Source organism: Chiroxiphia lanceolata, chromosome 10 (genome assembly GCF_009829145.1).
Source record: "Chiroxiphia lanceolata isolate bChiLan1 chromosome 10, bChiLan1.pri, whole genome shotgun sequence".
Lineage (NCBI taxonomy): Eukaryota > Metazoa > Chordata > Aves > Passeriformes > Pipridae > Chiroxiphia > Chiroxiphia lanceolata.
The window spans coordinates 9,805,268-9,825,305 of NC_045646.1; the positions used below are offsets into that span (position 1 = coordinate 9,805,268).

The 20,038-nt window shown below is 54.3% G+C and overlaps 1 protein-coding gene and 1 long non-coding RNA gene across 3 annotated transcripts; one reads left to right on the forward strand and one right to left on the reverse strand.

The window, feature by feature from the left end:
• Positions 1-890: 890 nt before the first annotated feature.
• On the forward strand, positions 891-12,227 carry NPPC (natriuretic peptide C). Of its 2 annotated transcripts, XM_032697351.1 has the most exons (4): positions 891-1,692; positions 8,363-8,580; positions 9,974-10,283; positions 11,771-12,227. In XM_032697351.1, exons 2-3 carry the CDS (start codon positions 8,488-8,490, stop codon positions 10,268-10,270), a joined length of 390 nt encoding a protein of 129 aa, XP_032553242.1. In that variant the 5' UTR covers positions 891-1,692; positions 8,363-8,487; the 3' UTR covers positions 10,271-10,283; positions 11,771-12,227. The 2 variants fall into 2 exon arrangements, with proteins under 2 accessions (XP_032553242.1, XP_032553241.1); XM_032697350.1 differs by lacking the exon at positions 891-1,692 and having other exon boundaries at positions 8,217-8,580.
• LOC116791422 lies at positions 12,223-19,486 on the reverse strand. Its single transcript, XR_004358741.1, has 2 exons — positions 17,290-19,486; positions 12,223-16,532 (listed from the first exon to the last, which is right to left on the reverse strand). It is a non-coding gene; the product is annotated as an uncharacterized LOC116791422 (long non-coding RNA).
• Between the last annotated feature and the right edge of the window lie 552 nt (positions 19,487-20,038).

Sequence of the window (20,038 nt, forward strand, 5' to 3'; positions counted from 1 at the left end):
TGTTTGTCAGCACCCTGCCAGCGCTGGGCTCTGCGGTTTTGCGGTGATATCATGTGTGGTGGGCAGGACACGGCTCCTCGGCTGGACGCCTCCGTCACCCTCGCCTCCTGCCTCCAGCTGGGCCCCTGCTGCACAAGGGCCCACGAGCCCCAGCAGATTGGCAGAGCATTTCTCAGCCCTCCTCTCCTGGAGGAGCAGCCAGGGATCTGGAAATCTGGTCTGGTCCATGGGGTAGAGCCTCCGTTTGTACCCACTTTTGCTCTGCCCCATCACTGTTCCCGACAAATGAGAGATACAGCAAATATGTGTCACCCTACCAGTGTCCCATGGGAACACAGAAGATCCTGAGTGGCTGGGACTAGTTGTGTGCCAGTCCTTCACAACCTTTGGAAAAGGCCATGTGCAAATATGGCAGCAAGTTGGTGCCTCATGCAGGATGTCACCAAACACAATCCCTCCCAGGGAAGGGCTGGACTGCTTCAGTTTCACCTTTGGCTCCATCTTCCATCCACACCGTCCTTGTGGCTGCTGAACAGAAAGGAGCAGTTGCCTCTCTGCTGCTTCCATGACCCTCCATGGCAACTCATGGGATTCCTGAAATGGAAAGGTCCCTGGGCAGATTTTTCCCCTGCATTCTCATTTCCTGGGGTCCTGTAGCAGCAAGCCCGGCCCAGTGCCCTGGCTTGCTTTCCCACAGTGCAGGATTATCTCACCATCTTCCCCCTGGCAGTAACTGGTAGCTGTTTCCCCAACTGTTGGAGGCTGGAACGTGTTGTGGCACCTCGGCCGAGGTGAGAGCAGCACATGGCTCCTTGGCCGGGAGCGCCCCGCTTACGAAGGCTTTGGCTCCTCTGCCTGCAGTTTCAGTGAGGAGTGAGGGCCCGCCCGGCGCTCGTTTACATCAGTGTTAATCAGCAGTGACTGGCCAAAGGGCTGGAGCCACCCTGAGATGACTCAACAAGGGGAACCCTGAATGGGAGCAGGGCAGTTCCTCTGACACCTCCATCCGCTTCCCGCAACCCACTTGGTGTGAACTAACACTGCACATGGAAGTGCCACCCCTGCCAACCTGATTGTTAATAGTATTTCAGGTTGCAGGCCGTGGCAGGGGGATGGAGGGCAGCGGGGTGCTCGGCCTCTGTCTCCCTGCTGTTGTCCAGAGGATAAACCCACACAGCACAAGGATATACTCAACGGCAAAGTCGGGCCATGAGTTTGCTCTGGAGCCTCTGAGCACCCTTGGAAATGTCTCAATTGCAGCAGCAGCACCCAGCATTAGGCCAGAGTCTCGCTCCCTTTGACATCTCTCAGGCACTGGGAGCTGTCTGCGCACTTGACCTGAGGACTCAAGCCATGCTTGGGGGGATAGAGGGAAGCAAGACAGATTTGTTACCATAAATGAGCTAAAAATCATCTCTATCTTCAGTAGATACTATCTGCTGTGTCACAACACATGTGATCTTGCCTCACCCATCCTTCAGCTTCTCCAGTCTTCTCTTGAGCCCTCCATACCTCTGGTTGGGAAACATGCCACCCGAGATCAGGACTTATGGGTTCCCATCTCCTTCAGTGCCTGGAGAAACGCCTGCAGCATGCCCCAGACAGGAGGGAAAATCTGGTTTGTCTGTGTTTGTCCAGTAAAGGAAGAGAGAATCAGACTTCAGCAAAGAGGGACAGGCAGACAAGAAATAGGTAAAAGAGGCAGTGAAGGAGAGAGGTGGGATGCCAGGTAGGATGTTGAAGCAGCAGGGTTATCAGCATCGCTTTAGTTGGGATTGCCTGGATTTGTCTCTTGGGATTGCCTGGATTTGTCTCCTGGATACCTTTTAAGTCTCTTCCACAGTAATCCTGCCAGGTTATAATGTCCAAATGTCTTCTATCACACAGGCCTCAGTTTCCCTGCATCCTCCTGCCCTGACACGACTGTGTCCCAAAGGTGCTCAAAGTGGCTTTGGATGACACCAAAGCTCCATGGGTCCTATCAGGAAACTTGGGCAAGGAGCTGCCCTGCACCTACTGAGCTTGTGGGCAGCGGGGCTGGGGGACAGGGCACATGGGGTAAGGGATGTGCAGTGAGTTCAAGCCCCACCTAATGTTCTCAGGAAGGTGGAAAAGGCACTTTCCAGGCAGGCAGGGACTAAGGAACTGTACTGCTCTGCAGTCACAGGATTAGGGACTCACAAGCCCCCATCGCTGTCCCTGCATCTCCCATTCCACACACGCAGGATGCGGTCAGAACAGCCCCTGTGGGGGCCACATTGGAGCTGGGTGACCAGTGGGACCAGCACGCCAAGGGCAAGCAGGGGCCAGTGCTTCAGCAGAGATGACGGGCCAAGGGGTCGGTGGGCACATCCCCGGCAGCTCGGTGAGGGCAGGCAGGGGCTGCAGGCGTCTGGCAGGCGGAGCAGTGAGTGAGAGCGGAACTTATCAGTATTACCTCATGTGAAAGCTCGGTGCCTTTGTATCTCAAGCAAACACCGGCCATTATACCCCAGCAGGCTGGCATTGTTATTCTGTCTGGTTGCTAAAGGTTAGGGCTGTGGAGCCCTGCACGTCCACAGAGGCTGCCTGTGGGGTGGCAGCGGGGCCACCGTGACACTCCGCAGCCAGCAGGGCTCCCCAGCCACAGGAGCAGCGGCCCCAGCTGTTCCCAGGCATGGCCAAGGCCCGGTTGGACTGTTTTCTGTTCCACAAGGCTGCCCTACCATTTGTGGTGCTGAAATCTCCTTCTTCCTATGCCAGCACTTCACTGTGGCCAGTGTAACCCCGTGATGCTCAACCTGGCACCTACACAAACTCTCCTATGGGAGATAGCCAGACTCCCTCCCAAAAAGAATAAAAAAAGAGGCAGAGCCCAAATCTGGCTTCATCAGGATCACAACCCTGTCAGGAGGTCAAGGGCTTGACTGCACGTCAGGAGGTCAAGACCAGCACTTATTTGGCTCTCTGCATCCCAGCACTCCCTTGGGGTTTCCCACATCCCAGATGATCCAGGGAAAGGCCCAAGAAGTCCAAAGGGTTTTTACCTTGAAAGACTGATGCCAAAAGGGACTTCCCACCACTTGGTGCTGGATTCCCAGGAAGCCATTTCAGAGGAGCTGGAGGGTGTTTGGGGCTGGCAGGGGGGCTGCAAGAGAGCTGCTGACGGCTTTGGTGAGGATGGCAGGGTTCGCACAGCCAACCCAGGTGGAAGAGGCTCCTGCCAAGCCAGAACATGCACTTCCACCAGAGCCGTGGGGCTAGTGAGGACCTGCTCGCCAGGCCTGGATGTGCACGTAGCACATCAGGGCACAGACATTCCCCTGGGGCTGTGGCAGGGTGATGTGGTGTGGTGGTGGCATCCGGCTCCAAGCTGTGTTGGAAACCTCCTAGGTACCGGCTGGGGGTCTGTCCCCACTGGCCTGTTGGATCCTTTCTTGGGATCTGCATGAGGTATGGCTCTCTGCAGGGACAAATGTGGTGTCAGTTATTCATCCTTTGGCCTTTCCATGTCATCAGCTCTTTGGGCAGTACCTATTCCAAAAGGAATGCTCAGCACCAAAAACAAGAAGCCTGGGCTGATGTTGGGACCCCCAGGCTGTGGGGAAACACTGCCAGACTCCCATTTCCAGGGGGAAGTAATCTGAGAAAGGGAGGAAAAAGGAGACTGTGGTATTTAGCTTGGAAAATCCCAACAACCTGCCTTTGCATTAGCTGCAGAGCTGAGGCTGCTGGGAACTGGAGGCAATGCAATTCCTATCCTCCGAGGACTGACACAGAGAGAGGCTCATGGCGTGGACTCACCCATGCATTAGAATTGCTTAATTTTCTTGACATTCAACAAAACCCTGAGACATCGTGTTCCTGCTCCCACCAGAGCAGTGAGACATCCCAGCCCCAGAGCACAGCCATCCCAGTGCAGCCCTGGGGAAAATACCCAGAAAGTCAGGAGGAGACTGGAGCATCCCGGGAAGCCCAGAGTAAATGGCAAACAGCCAAAGGCAAACCCTCCCCCAGTGTGTTTCTCTCCTCTGGGGGAGAAACACACTGTGCCTGCCAGGATGTCAGCACTTCACTAGCAAAGACCTATGAGTCTCTACCTGGGGCTTGCCCCTGTCTTTCCTCTGGGAGGTCTGGGAGGGGACAGAGGTGCCCTCTCAGTCTCCATGCCCTTGCTGCACCTGCAGCCCCATCCCTGCCTGCCCCATCAGGGCAGTTCTGCAGGGCCTCTTCCCATCCCAGTCCCAGTCTGGAAAGAGGGAATTTTGGCCACATACATGTTGTGAGCCAGAGCCCTCTTCCAGACCCAGGGAAGACAAGGGAATGTGTAAAATCATGCAGCGTTCCCTGTAATGCCTTATTCAGCAGCAGCTTCCAAAATAAACACCAGGGATGTTCAACGAGGCCAAAATCTCCATCTGTGTTTCAGACAGGCACCAGTGTTACCACAGCACCCCAGGAGCATCACACCCCAATCCGTGGAGCCACCCCACCCCCATGACAGCCTAGTGGCTATTGGTGGCCTGAAAGTGCTCCTGCCTTAGGGGCTATAGGGTTATTCTCCAGAAAAGCTTTCTTCAAAGCATTCTCAGGAGGCACATCACTTGCTGCATCCTGCCACAGCGGTGGGACCAGATGGTCCCCTGCCACTGCAGGCACCAGAGGCTGCTCATCCATCCCTATAACCCAAATTTAAATCCTTCCCCAAATGGCTTCTCACTGAGCCTGCTATCACCAGACCCCTAGAGAGGTAGTATAAAACCTGTAAAAAAAACAAAAACAGAAACAAAAAAAAACTGTGAAAAGCTCCTTCTGTGGCACATCAAACCCTTGGTGACATTCTCTTGGTGAACACAGCACACATCATGTTCCTGGGGACTGGTAGTTGGCTGCACTGGTGGAGAAGTAGCTCCTCCGTCCTTGTAGCTGCTCCATCCTTGTACCTCCTCCATCCCACCATGTGGGATGTTGCTTAACCAACAGCTCCTTGGGCTGGCCACTGGTTGTACAAAAACATCAGCCTCTCTGGCATCACCATCACATGCACTCAGCCTTCTGATGTCTCTTTTTGCAAAGGGATGACTGGCCCTCACACAGCATCAGCTGGAAATCCTCACACTAGACTTATCCATCACTCCATCAGGAAATCCTCCCTGGCCCATGGCAGCAGAAGAGACATAAATCTGGGCAGTGATTTCCTCAAATCAATACAGAAACAAGCTCCCTAAGGACAAGTGAGTGGAAGAAAAAGGAGTTGGATCGCTGGCTGTACACTGCTATGGTAGCAGCTTACTGCAGACTAGACTCCACATTTCTGTCCCGTAAACTTTCTCGTAATGATCCTTTGGAAGGTGCCTGAAGCCTGGCTCCTAACTTCAGCTGAGATAGCCAGCACCCCAGGGCTTCCTGGCAGGATCCAGCCTCACCCACAGGCATCTGCTCACCCCTTCCTTATGATGGGGCCAGAACACCCGGTGCTGCTGTCACACCCCCATGACCCATCTCCTCCCACTCTCCAAATCGTGCTGGCACTGATCACACTTTGATGAATCCCTCCATCCTCAGGCAGGAAGCTCTCACACACACACCCTCTCCATTCCCTTCCCCACTCCCTACAGTCCCCTCAAGTCCCTCTTCTAAGGGCTCATCCCCACTTTGCCAAGACTCAGCAGTATCTCCCCATTTTTATCCCCACAGCAGTGCATCCCCATAGTTCCTGGTTCAAAGCTGGTATTCCTCAGGGCAGGCCACCCCTGGAGCCCCTCTCTCCCAGTGACTCTCTTTGGCCCCTGGGTGCAATGGGGAGGAGTGTCACCCCCTCCAGCACATCCCGAGGGTTTCCATCCCTCCCTATCCAGCTGAGCAGGATCCCCTTTGCTCTCTAGTGCCTGGAGGGAAGCCCACAGTGAGCCCAGCCCTCCGTCCATGTTCTCAGCTTCCACATGTGCCCCGAGTCTGCCAGTTCTCATCCATGGTGAGCATCCTACAGGGCTGTGGGCTAATGAAGGTGCATCCCTTTAAGGGTTAAAAGTTTTCAGGCCCCCATCCCACCAAGCAAAAAGCTTTCATGCTCTTAACCCCTTCCTGCACACCACTTCTCCCGGCTCCAAGCTTTTGCCACCTCAATGGATCCGATCTGGTTTGAGTTAAGGCTTTGTGTGCGCCCGGCTCTGACTTTCGGCAGAGTAATTTGAATAACAAGACTAATTGGATTTATAAAGCACAGCCCTCCTTCCCCCCCACCCCCCAAACCCGAGGCTCTGCACAGCGTGACAAAGAAAATACACTAATGAAAACCACGCTGGTGAGAGTCGAGGGCAGGGACAAGCCTCCTGCGGGCTGGCGCTGGCTGAGACCTGACCGCGTTGTGGCATTTGTGGCAACACTCTAATACTCCGGGGCGAGGGGCTGGTGGAGCAGCTCTGGGACCGACCCCAAGGCAAGCGAGGCGGCCCTTCCTCCCCGCTCTGTGACATTTCCCCCTCCGCCTGCCCCGTCTCTTTCCCCGTTCCGGGTCCCCCGGGAGAAGCCGCGGGGCAGGTTGCCCGTAGCATCAGGGTAGGAGCCAGCAAAACCAGGATGGTGAAGGCAGGACCCTGTGGGGTCTGCTGAGCCGCTGGTGACCTCGGGCACCCCGACATCCCCAGGTTGTGGAGCCCCAGGGCTCAGCTGCCTGCTGCTCCCCTTTCCCCTGCAGAAGCCCTGCTGACGGGGGTAGTGGTGCAGAGCCCCCCCTCCTTTCCCCGCAGAGAGGCTGGATGTCACATCCCAGCTACGCTTTGGGTGGGACGAGGGCTGAACCCCAAGAGAAGGGGCCTCTCTCTGCTCCTTGCCTGCACCCACGGCTCCCTGGCACTCGAGATCGGCTCTAATCCCAACTCCATCACCTCGCTCTGCCTGCACGCAGACAAATGCCCAAGCACAGCTTCACACTCCAAAAAGTCCAAGTTGTCTCCACCTGGCAGGCACAGTGGAAAAACCACCGAGACCTTCACCTTCCAGCTCCCGTTCACATGGAGCTGAAAAGCCAATCTCCTTTGAAGTGTCCCGTGCGCAATAGCCCGGGCTGCGGAAAAGGAAACATCTCCCTGCTCCCGAGCAGGGGATACCACGGACCCCCAAAGAGACATCATCCCCCAGCAGGGGCAGGTCCCTGGGGATTTGTGGAGCAGCAGAGTCCAGAAAGACCAAGAAACGGAGCAGGAGGAAAGGGCCAGACTGGAACAGATCCCAGGGATAGGGGGAAGAGCAGAGATTGTTTCCCTGGTCCCAGGGAAGAGATTTGGGGTGCAAATCCAGCCTGATGCAATTCAGCCCTGCATACTTGCAAAGAGGGGGTTGTCTTTCCTCTGTCCTGATCCCAGTAAGAGCATCCCTCCCGAACAGAGTGCCAGGGATGGTGCTAAGCTCCATCAGCAAAAAGCCAGTGGAGCTTCAGAGCTGCCCAGTGTCAACCACAGCAGCAGCAGAGGCACAAATCCTGCCCTCCCAGATGCTGAAGGGGAAGGGTGAGAGCAGGGGGGAGCCCGCACCAGGTATCCAGAGCCCCTGCAATCCACTGGGATTAATCCCAGGATCACATCCTTCTCCTGCACCTTCCAGCTCCAGGAGCAGGTCGGAGGAGGCCAGACTGCACAGCCCTGTGGTGGATCAGCCAGTGGGGTCCTGTCCCCAGCAGGGACCCTGTGACAGTGACTGTGCACATAACCAGGGTGCTTGAAAAGCCCCATCTCCTGGCCCGGGGACCCCATGAAGCTCCTCATGAAAGTGGAGAGAGCGGGTCACCCCCTCCAAGCTGAAGGACCCACTTAGGTGCCCTCAAGGAGTGCCACTGCCCCCTCCTATCCCCCTGAGTCCCCAGCGTCCCTGCCAGGGAGGACAGTGGCCCTGCTACTGCCAGGCAGGGACCTGGGAGGTCCGATTTAATCCTGGATGTGGAAAAAAAAAAAGGTGCTTTTTGTGCTCATTCCTGCCTTTTGGGCTTAACCCCCCACCGGGACCACCCCCCCCCCCCCTCCTGGCCTGTGTTCTTCTGGGGGGAGTCACTGGGGCAGTGGGGGGAGCAGAGGAGCCGTGGGGCAGCCAGGCAAGGGGAGGGCAGACGGCTTGCGGGGGGGCCAGGGGTGTTTGGGGGAGGGCAGGGGCACGAAGCCAAATGCCCCCTTCTGCTTTCCAAGTCTCAGAGCTGGTTGCCTTGGGCTGATGTGTCATTTGTTCCTGCCAAGGAAGAGGGGACACCCCCCCACACCCCCCTTCTTTAAATTCCTACTATTGTGAAGTGGGAGGCACGTTGGACCTGGTGTTTAGATGACATCACCGAGCAGGTTGGGTTATAAAATGAATGAAGCAGAAAGCCCAAGTTCACAAGCTCGGCACTTTGCAGGCGGCAAGAGGGACCTCGCGGCTCCGCTCTGAACTTTGACTCCCGTCGGTCCCGGCCTCTCCCCGGGGCTGCCCTCGGCTCCCCGCTGCCCCCCCCCCGGCTCCCTTCCCGCCCGGCCCCGCAGGATGCAGATCTCATCCTTGCTGGCTGGTGGACTTTTACTCGCGCTGCTCTCCGTCAGGCTGGAGGCGAAGCCGGCGTCTCAGCTCCCACAGAAGGTACGGCGGGGGCTGCCCTCGGCTCTCCCTTCTCTTCCCGTCCCGCTGAGGGCCCTAACGGCACAGGGAGGGGACGTGGGGTGACTGTGGGGTGGCAGAGTCAGTGCAAAGGGGGGTCTTTCTTTCCCCACGGGCTATTTGACTGCAAAGGGACTCCCTGCTTCTCCAGGCTGTCCTAAACGGGCGTGGGGACATCAGCCCCAGACTAGAGGCTGGAGGGGGACACTGTGTGCCCTGTACCCCACGGGATCAGCGCCAGGGAGGGTGGCAGTCTGCTCCCCGGCGTCACCCTGGGGACCCCGCTATGCCGGGCACTTGGGAAGGGGAGCAGAGCCGGGGCAGGGCAGGCAGCAGGTGCACGGTGGGCACGGTGAGAGGCAGTCCTGACCAAACGGCCCAGGCAGGAGCATCCGGGGTGTCCCCCGGGGAAGGGGTGCCTCAAATGGGGGTATCCCAGGGACCTGGATGTCCCGAGATGCTGAGGAAGAGGGATGCACCAGAGGCCACCTGCACTGGGTGGCACTGCCCAGAGGGCCGGGCAGAGATGGGGACACAGAGTGAGGGGTGCCCCAGCAGTGGGATAGGAGTGGTGGGTTCCTTGTAAGGAACTGGGGTGCAGGCTGCAGAGAAAGGGGTGATACGGGGTGGGTTGTCAGGGAGGTGAATGAAGGTGAGCATTCCCAGGGCTTGGTAAGCAGAAGCTCCGAGTAGGGAGATGGGGAGATGGGGAGCAGAGATGGGGCCTGGGAGATGGGGGGCAGAGATGGAAGGTGGTGTGTCCCCCTAATTGTGGGTCAGAACTGGAAGAGTGGGGGCACCCAGAGAGTATTAACTAGGGGAGGGAGCAGAAAGGAAAGGGAACCCAGATCTCCCCATCACTGCTGGGGACACTCTGCAAGGCAGCAGTGCAGGGGGAGCTGGGGGGCAGGACCCCCCCACCATAATCTGAAGAGCTCTGTGAACTGGTGGGGGACGCAGTCACCGAAGGGACCTGAAAGGAAAGGACCTGCCAGCTTTCAGGCCCCTTCAGATCAATGGCAGAGGATAGGGTGATGGGACAGCTGGGGGTGCAGCACCACCAGCCCTTTTGAGGGGACATGCAGTGACCGGGGCACTGCCGGGAGAGGGCAGGAAGACACCGCTATAGTGTGGGTCAGGGGGATGCTCTGACACCAGGGAAGGGAGCATAGATTTAGGGAGGAAAGAGGATTGCCTTGGGCACAGCCGCGGGGTGATGGGCTGCGCTGCCGGGCACCGACCCCAAACCCGGGTTTGCGTCGGCGGGGGCGTGGTGGTGACACACGGACCCCGCTGCGCGTCCTTAACGGGGGGTTCCCAACGCCGGCGGGGTCGCTGGGGGCGACGGCGCTCTGACCCTCTCCCCTCTCCACAGGCGTCCCGCGGGTCGGCGGCGGCAGCAGCAGCGGCGGCAGCGGGTCCGCCCGAGACGGCGGAGCGGGAGAAGGAGCGGGAGAAAGAGCGGGAGAAGGAGCGGAGCGGCGGCGGCGGGTCAGGCCCGCGGGAGGCGCGGGAGGCGCGGGCCGAGGCGCGGCCGCGGGCGGGCTGGGCGCGGCTGCTGCAGGACCCGCCGGGCCGCCGCCACAAGGGCCTCCACAAGAAGGGCCTGGGCAAGGGCTGCTTCGGGCTCAAGCTGGATCGCATCGGCGCCATGAGCGGCCTCGGATGCTGAGGGACCCCTGGCGGTGAGTGCGCGGCCGGGCCGGGATGGGGCCGGGATGGGGCCGGGATGGGGCCGGGATGGGGCCGGGATGGGGCCGGGATGGGGCCGGAGGGCTGCGCTCCGGCACCGCGGGGGATGCGGGGGATGCGCGGGATGCGCTGCCCCGCGAACGCGAGATGCCAGTGGGCGGGACTGTAGGGGGTCATCCCGCTGAGCTTCGCAACACCCGGCGTTGTTGGTGGGCAAAAGAGACCCCAAGTTGGCCTTAATTGCGTTGCCACCTTTCCATCACCCCTCCTGCTGCCTTGCAGAAGGATCAGAGACCCCAGCTGCTCCCGCAGCAGCTCAAGCTGGATTCCCCCTAGTTTGAGCTAGACCCGTAGGCTCCGGGGAGGATGCAGGAGGAGCTCCAGTGCAGCCACATGTTCCCAGTTCCTCCCTATGCTTGACACACACAGTGGACCTGTGGGTAGGTGTTAGGAGGGCAGGGTACCCCGTGTGCCTGCAATGGGAGGGTTAGTGAGCCTCCTGTCTCAACCATGCACCAATGCTTTTAATGTGAGGAAAAACAATACACAAGTTCCCCAGGTGTCTTCTAGTTGTGGTGACTGCCAAGAGTTGCACTTCCCAACTCTGGCTTTGTATCTGAGTAAGTTAAGGGAAGCTTGGAGTTCCTCCCACAGTGCTCCACAGCCACTGCATAGAAGTGGAGGGGTGAAGGAAATGCCACTTCTGGAAATGCCAAACCATGACTGGTTTGGGAGAAATCTGGCAGTGCCTCCCCTGCCAGCTCTCTCTGAAGGTGCTGGGGGCCATGAAGCTCTGGCCTGGCCCTGCCCACAGGTCACACGCAGATGAACTCACAGCCGGGGAAGCACTTGCCTGCTGCAGCCCAGGCCATTCCCTCTTCTTCCCATGGCACAGCACTGCCCCACTCACAAGGCCTGCCCTGGCCCTGTAGTAACACAACTGGGCACAGAGGGAACCGGATCCAGCATCCTGCTGCTCTGCAGAGCAGTGGGAAGAGCATGGCCCAAAGGTGCCCGCCAGATGCCAGTGCTGGTCCATGGCCTGTCCTGGAGGGATGTGGGCTGCTCCCCAGCCTGTCCTGGAGGGATGAGTGCTGCTTCCCTGCTCCCTTAGGTAGAGGCTCCTTGGTCTTCCCAAGGAATCACCCAGCTCAGGGCTCCAAGAAGCACACACACACACCATGAAGCCAGCTCATATGCATCTGGCCTTGCTAAATCATTAGGAAAAAAAAGATTTCCAACAGATGCAGGGGCAGGAGGAGCAGCAGCTTCCCTCAGCCTCTCTCCTAAATACCAAGGAGAGAGAAGGGTGAGCTTCTTCCTTGCTTTAGCACAAGCAAAAAGCTCAGGGAGGGCTTCTGCTGACTTCAGCATCCCCCAGCCCAAGGCCAGGGTTACTCTGACAGAGGTTTCAGCTTGGGACAGGTAAGGGTTGTTGTATGGCAACTACTAACAGGCACTTTCTTTTCCTTCCTCACAGGGCTTTGAATCCATAGTCCACTTTCTCCTACCACGCACGGCCAGGCACGGCCATCCCCCAGGCAACACCTAGAAGAGCAGTGATCCCCCTGGAATGGACAAAAGACGTGGCTGTGTTTTTCTTTTTGGTACGAGGAGTCATGGCACCAACTGTTTTGGTTTTGTTACTTTTTTAACAAGTGCTCTCTATCTTATATATATTATATATACAAACACTCACCGAGACAAGGGACAGTGCTTTTCCAAGAGACTGATGAAGCCAGCTGTATAACGTTGCTGTTTGTAAATTCATGTCATGCATAAATGTATTTATGTTGTAAAGCTATTTATATATTGTTTATAAAGAGATATTTATAAAAAAATTATTTATGTAACTAAATGAAAAGTTGAGCATTGTAACATTTTTTTTGTCCTAAGTAGTTGAAAAACTTAAAAAAAAAAAATCATTCCATGTGGCATTTTGTAATCTGTCTTTATTTATCAAATTCACATACCATTTAAATGTCGGATTGATTGATTTTAACAGAGCTAAAGAAGAAATTGTTCAGATGTTTTAGAAAAGTCAGGAGCAAGAGAAAGGCCAGCTGATATTTTAAGCTTTGATCCCATATGCAAAAGTAAACTTGTGAATCCTGTGATGCCCTGACGGATCGAATGCTGCCCGGTGCTGTGTGCAGCTCCAAGCCTCTGCAGAACCCAGCTGAGCTCATCCATGCCCAGATCCCAAATGGCACCTGTGGAACTGAGCCCACCACGTTCAACAGCCGAGCCCTGGATCGACAGCAGGGCGACAAGGGCAGCACCTGGCCTAGACATGTTATAACTGCTTCCAGTCTGCAGGTTTGGGTCCAACTTTCACCCCGTAACTATAATATTATCACTGGGCGCCGGATGGAGACGCAGTCCCTGCTGACAGCAACAAAGAGCCCGCACTGGATCTGGCCCCCAGCTGCGCTGGTGGGAACAGAGCTTTATGCCAGAGGCGCTGTTATTCCGGGATCCGGCAGCTCACTGAGTATCTTGTTTATGTTCCCATTCACCAGCCCTTTGCTGCTGAGCTGTAAAGTCCCTTCCTCCAGCAGAGATTTATTTAACTGTGTCTGGGACAATACGTAGACAGACCAAAATATACTGAGGGCTGCCTGGTAAGGATTCATGGACACAGCTGCTGCTACAGCTTCTTGCTATGTAAAGTGCATGAAATAAATCGTTAAAATGACTTGGAGCTCTAAAGGAAACAGCAAGTAAGGGGGCGGGGAGCGCAGCAAACATGCAAACGCCTGCATGAAGGCTCTTTGGTCTCATTTTTCAAAGAGGCCTTAGAAAAAAAGAGTGGCAGGCGCCCAGCCCAGCCGTGACAGGAGTCACAAATTATGCCCTGGCCATTGTAGTGGGCTGGGAAACAACAAGCATTATGTTCTGCTGGGCTCCGGTACCTAGGACAGGGCAAAAAGAAAGTCACCAAGACCCAGAGGCAGAGCGATCCTTTCCCTTAGCAACCACCAGGAAACCATAGAAACCTTCAGCCAGACTCACCCCAACTATTAGAGAACATTAGGTTTACAGAACAAGAGGATTTATTCAGACACCCGACAGCTCAATCATCAGGTTAGGAGCACACAGGTGATGTTTCTAACCTTGCACGAGCACAGACTCCATCAGAGACAGGTACCCACCTCGTGGTGCCCACAGAGTCCAGCTGGACAGGGAGCAGCAGCTGATGGACCACGTAAGATGTTGCCTACGGGGAACAAAATCAAGACCCTGGGAGGGAGGGAGGCAGGATGGGCTGGTGGCAGCTCAGTGCCCTACACGAGGGTCAGCTGGAGCCCTCCAGAGCTGTCCACAGGTAATGACAACCCACTGTCAGGGCTCTGTAAGGCAAATACAACATTCTACAGCTTCACACATCTCTAGAGGGAAGGAGGGGCTAAAGAGATGCCTATTAGAGGGTATTGTCCACTGTCACCCAGCAAACCTAAGGGACAATAAGGAATTGCTTACTGTGCAGACCTTGCACACCAAGTCTGAAAAGATGGTGTAAGAAGGTGGTGCTGCAGGTCCCTCTCAGAGTCCTGGTCCTTGAGCACGAAGCCAGAGTAGTGACCATAACAGAGTGCCAGGCTGGGACCAAGGTGGGGACAATTCCCCTTCCAGTTTTGGCTTTTTGCTGCAAGCCAGAGCTGGAATAAAATCACCTGCCTGGTGACAGAGGGGCCCTCCTCAACACAGTGGGGGGACCCAGCCCAAGGAACTCAATCCACACAGTTCGACCACCCAAGTGAAGCAGAACCTCAGGGGAGATCAGAGATCACAGCCTGGAGTCATGTACAGTCTGGATTCCCATTTCTCCTCTGCAGCGTAGTCCAAGGGAAAAAGCACAGCACGGGTTCCTTCCATCCACTGGTAAAGAGCAAGGCCAAGGAAAAGGACAAAGCCGCACGGCAAAAGGACAGTTGCTTGGCAGAAGGAGAGGGATCAGAGCAAGAGCTCCTGGTGCAGAGGAAGAGGATAATAGCCTGGCTCCTTGCTTTGCTGCTTCCACTCTGACCAGGGATAAGTCTCCCTGTCCCTCAGCAGGTGGATTCCCACCTGCAGGACGGGAACACTGTGCCCACATGGGGGTGTGAGCTGATGTGCAAGAGAGAAGGCAGCACTTGGGGGTGAAAGAGCACTTGGGATAACTTAGATCCACTCCACCTCAGGCTCCCCATGGCACAGCCAGACCAGTGGGTCTGACAGGCAGAGTGGCACTGCCAGCAGAGGTCAGTTTCCAGAGCACTGACAGGTACCTTCTTCAGTTTGGTGGACAAGCCAGAATCAGAAGCAGCTCCTTAGAGCACAGCAAGCAGCTGATATGGCCACAACTGGGTCTCCCTGACAGGGGCTCAGTAGCAAACAAGGGCAGCAAGAAAGAGGGACCACAGGAATCTAATTAAGAGTGGAGGAGAAGGCACCACATGCAGCAGAAACAAATTGATCTCTGAAACATCACTGCCTCCCCTGTGGGCCAGCTTGGTCAGATCCTCAAGACATCCAGTAAAAGGATCCAGGGCCAGCACTAAAAAACTCCCCTGTCACAGCCCAGCCCAGAGACAGCATAATTGAACAAGAGATGTCCTGGATGCAAGCTGCAGCCTCGGGGGGGGCATCTGACATCTCAACTGCAGGCTCAGAGAACAGCATTTAGCAGGTGTGTGTCCACAGACCTGAAAGTGAGGGGGGCAGGAGTCTCAGGCTCCTCTGTCCACACTCAGCTCAAACTGGCACTCTCAGCACCTGCATGTTTCCTGCACCACCAGCTGAATGAGCAGTAGCCACATTCAGCTTCCAAATGGTAGCACTTGTGACATAAGAACAGCCTTGATTTCTCCTCTCAGGAGCTATTCCTAGCAGGAGTTGAGCCATAGGCCCCCAGCCTGAAAAAGCACACTGCTCTCTAGTGAAAAAGGACAAAGAGCTTTCTCCAGCACTGTTATACAAGTGCCTGGCAAAGTTCAAACAGGCTGGAGCAGACCTTGAAGCTCCCACAACAGGGACACAATTGCCCTCTAATGTGTGGGAAATCAGTTCTCTTCCCCCAGCCCACATTGCAACTTTTCCAAGGTATTTACTGGCTGAAGGGTTACAAAGCCCAGCTCAGGTGACAGCAAATCCCAAAGCAATGAAGAAAAAGAAAAGCCCAGAGCCCCAGAGCAGGAGAGCAAAGGAATTTTCCAGCTGGAAAGGGACTTGAGGCGTTGAGCAGGGACTGCCAGGGGCAGCAGCACACATGCCCCTGCCACTTGCTGCAGGACTTCTCCAAGCATGGGCTGCTTCCCTCAGAATACAGAAAAACAAAGGGAAGGGATCACAGGGCAGCTTCCAGAGGGAGCCTGCGCTTGACACAAGCGTGAGTCGAAAACAAGAAGGGAATTGAATTCAGGCCCCTTCCTGTCAGTCAGCAACTAACCTTGTCAGAAGGGATGGCAGCACTAACCGAATCAGGCAATTCATTAGGTTTGGGGCACGCAGCAAAAGCCCACACTCTCTGGAGCAGAACTACAGTGAAAATCCAGGGTAATGAGTTGCAAACTGCCTTTGTAAATGACACTTCTGCAGCGACTCTGGCAGGCTGGGAAAAGAGCTAATAGGAAAATCATTAGGTAGCATCCCTTTGATATTGTTGAAAACGGCACAGGCTATTTTTCCTGCCCCCTCCATAATTAACCTGGAATATTACCCATAATACTCTGGGCTGATATTCCCACAATGGACCACCTTATCTGCATCAGGAGAAAAGAAGGATATGCTGCAGAGGAGGAAGATGACTTCTGGAAAAGCTTAAAAGGTTTAAGATTTCCCCCCTACTGATGCACATACGCATCAATTCCATCAGCAATAAACCTCTGCCCAGCCAGGAGACTAAAGCCCTTCACAAACCCCTGTCACAGTCAGCACACAGGAGCAAGGCTGTCCTGGGAAACGCAGCTGCAGAGGAGCTGATCTGCCCGAGGTTGCTCTCTGCAACTGCAGCAGAGCTGGAACAGGACACAGCTCTGCGCTTTGCCCCTTATTTATAACGCTGCCCTTGTCCTTGACCTCCTTTATGCTACACCAGGCAATGGCCTGCACCTCCCGAGGTGCAGAACAGCTCTGAGGAGCAATGCCTACCCACCTGGCTTGTCTGCCAGCAGGGAGAGGTGTCATCTCACAGTCGTGATGTAAAAGGTACAGCATCACAGCTGGCAGGTGATCCTGAAGGAGCTGGTGCTCTCTAACAGCTGCAAAGGTGACAATGAAACACCGAGACGTTACTTACTGCAATAGCTCATCATGAGACACTGACCAAAACATGAGGGCTGCTCGGATTAACTGCATCTCTGGGAAGAGTCTGGTGGGCTGGACAGCACTACTCCCAAACCTGAGACCCATGAAGATACAGCCTATGGTCAGACAAGCTCCAAATACTCAGAGAAAGGCTGATCCCTGACAGAGCGAGGCCTTGCTTACCCACCACAAACAGCTTTCCTGGAAACACTGAAGTATCATGTGTGATTACAGCATTTTAAAAATGCCCTAATGATACAGATATTCCAAAGCCTCTATAGGAGACCTGGAGATCTGGAAGGGTGTCCCATCTTCTACTAGAATTACACTAAGGAAGGGCTACTGGCACAAATTCTTTTGTGCTCTGTGGGGAAATACACATTTCAGGACTGTTAAATGACCCTATGGCATCCCATTACTGCCTGGAATTTCCAGTGCGTGTATGAATTCACTAGAGCTTATCAAGAAAAAGCCGTGGTCACAGCAACCACACTCAGGCAATTTGCAACAGGGTATCTCCTGAGATGAAAACACTGTGGGAAAAAGAAGCATCTGTGCCTCTGGATTCAGAGACAGGGAGCAAAGTGCTGCTCTGCCTTTTCCTTGCCTGGTTCACCAGTCAGAGAGGGGAATACCACCACAGGGACACTGAGAACAGGGTCAGCCCAGGCTAGGGGGTAAACACGCACTCTCTTTACCTCAATCACTTACCTCTGGTAGCTCTGTGGTAGGGCCAAACTTGATGAAATATCAGCAAAATGTCAACAGTCCCTGAGAAACACGGACCTTCATCATGGAGCAGAGTGAAACAATGACATATTTCTAAGAACTCTGCTGAGAAATTCAATCAGACTGTCAGGCTAAAACTCTGTATTAAGAATACAAGGTTGAGGTTACAAACAGGAACTGAGATCACTCTAAACTTTAATTTACTTTCCTTGCTGCCCCTGGGTTACTCTCTCTCTCAGATTATACAAAAATATGCTATGTATATTCAGGTTTTGGTTCCCTTGCATTAGGTCAGATACTACAGAGGAATTAATGGGGTGGAAAAAAACCAAGAGACTTTGTTTGGGACTAAGTGCCCAACATCTTGCTAGCTGGGCCTATAGGTTCTTAAATTTCTCCATTTCCCCATTTTTAAGAATGATAAAGAGAAAGGCTGTTTCTCTCCACTGTAGTTTGCAATTGGCTCAGATGCTGAAGTAACAAACCCCAGCACAGCAGCCCCACAAACACACAAGCTTGGACTGTTTTACCCTGCAGGGGTGGCTTTGGGTGGTTTCCAGCTTAGCTGCACTCACATAAACCTGTAGAGAACTGAAAGTTTAGGAAAAGTCTGGGTTACCTACGTGATTTGTTACGTTCCAATACAGCTATCAAAGCTAAGGGCACTCTTCCTTCTGTCTCCCCTGCAACAAGTAAGCCCAAGTCTGCTTCACACACATGAAGCAAAGCATTTCAACCCCATAGGATAAGAACACTAAAACCAAAGCCACCCTCTGAGGTCTGTATCATTTTCCATTCTTACAGGAACTGAAAGCTGTTCAGCAAAATTCCCTTTGCAGGGCTGTTGGGAGAATGGCCATCTCTTTCTACCACTGTCTCTATAGGAACAAAAGCTTTGCCTTCCCCAGCTTCACTCTGGAGAGCAGCTCTGCAGGTCCTACTCCTGTACATGATCCATGGAGAGAGATCTGCTAGCCTGAGTGCAGCTCCAAAAGCACCCACTGGATTTCAGAAATCTGCACAAGACCAGTTGCAGGGCTGGTCTGAACAAATCTGAACACAGAAGGGTCTGTCAGCATCACTGACTTTCCCTCCTGCTCTCAACACAAGACTAAACTGGCATTCAACTTATCTAAGAGCGTGAGGAGGGAAGTAAAAAATGAATATATTTTGAGCCAAAACTTTTTTTCTTCTGTAAAAGACTGACATCAGCATTGCTTTATCATATTCCAGAATTGCCTGATGTTAGCTGGTATCAACTGAGTCACAGCAGGAATGCCAGGGACATTTGTCAGCATGAGGCACAGCTTTAGGGCTAGGGCAGCCTACCAGCACTGCAATCAGCTGAGATCCTCTCTTCCATTTTCCAGCTCAGTGCTCAATTCCATATTAAACAAGCAGTAGTACAAGTGGAGCTGCAGAACACAAAGCTAGACAATAAAGCCCTGAAGAGCAGAGGGAAGGCAGCTCCATCCACTTTGTCTCCCTCCGGGTGGAGGAGGCAAACAGAAGTTCAATAGCTCAAAGTCTGCCCTGCTGCAACCTTGGAGCGAGCTGCAGCTGGAGCAGCTCTTTGCTGCCATAAACCAAAGCAGGGCAGGACACTCTCCCCACACCAGGGAGCAGTGTCCAGCAGAGTCCAGCAGTGCTCAGACAAGCTGCCTTAGCTGCCTCCAGCAGGCACATGCGATACATGGGAGTTTACATCAAAACTGCCTCTGCTCCCACCTCCCTCTCATTCCCATAGCACAGTTAAGCTCCCTGGGCACTCCCCACTCAAAACTGTTCACAAACCAGTCCCCATCAGCCCCTAATTCATGCAACTCTGCTCTGAGTTGCTGCCCTTCCTGTAGTCACAGGGAGCCAAGAGAATCTTTATCTGTTGTCCTTCTCAAACAGCACAGCACCTCCTGCATCCTTCCCCGTTAACAACTCTGCCTTCTGCTTCATTCCCGGAATAGCTTCTAACTCTTTCCTTCAAGCCAGATTCATTAACCAGCTGCTGCAGTGCTGTTTGCCTCCCCCAGGTACTCTGTGCATGTCATTTGTTAATGACTCATCTCAGCCTGGGCTCATCGCAGACAACCCCCTCCTTTTGCGGCACCGAGCCCGTCGCTGGCACACCAGGAAAGCCAAACACGCAAACAGCTCCATTGCCTCCAGTACCCCGCTCCCTTCTCTGTCCAGGAAAGCCAAACACGCAAACAGCTCCATTGCCTCCAGTACCCCGCTCCCTTCTCTGTCCTCTGTGGCCATCAAACACGGGACAGCTCTTTATTCAAAGTGCTATTTCCTCCCTTGCTTCTTTGCTGATCAAAGGCAATGTGTACCAAAGCAGGAGTAAGATCCTCACCCCCAGCCAGGCTTTGAGAACAGCAAAAACGTAAGAACAAACTCAAAAACTTCCAACACGCTAAAGAAGTTCCAGCAAACTAATGTGACTCCTGTAACTGGCAGGGAACAAACACCAAGTGTGCCAAACTCACATCTATTTCTCCAGCAGAGTGTGGCTTGCTGAGGAGCTAAAAACAATGCCCAAAGGCATTTGTATTCCTCCTGCCTCTTTACAGGACTGATATTAAAAATGGGAAGGAAAGAAAACAGAGCCTATTCTCAGCAGTCAAATCCAGTGAGGAACTGGACAACCAGTATGCTGCAGCTGTCCACACAGCAAGCCAGAAACAGACCCAATCCATCTCTATCACACAGATTTGGGGACATAAAGTCCACC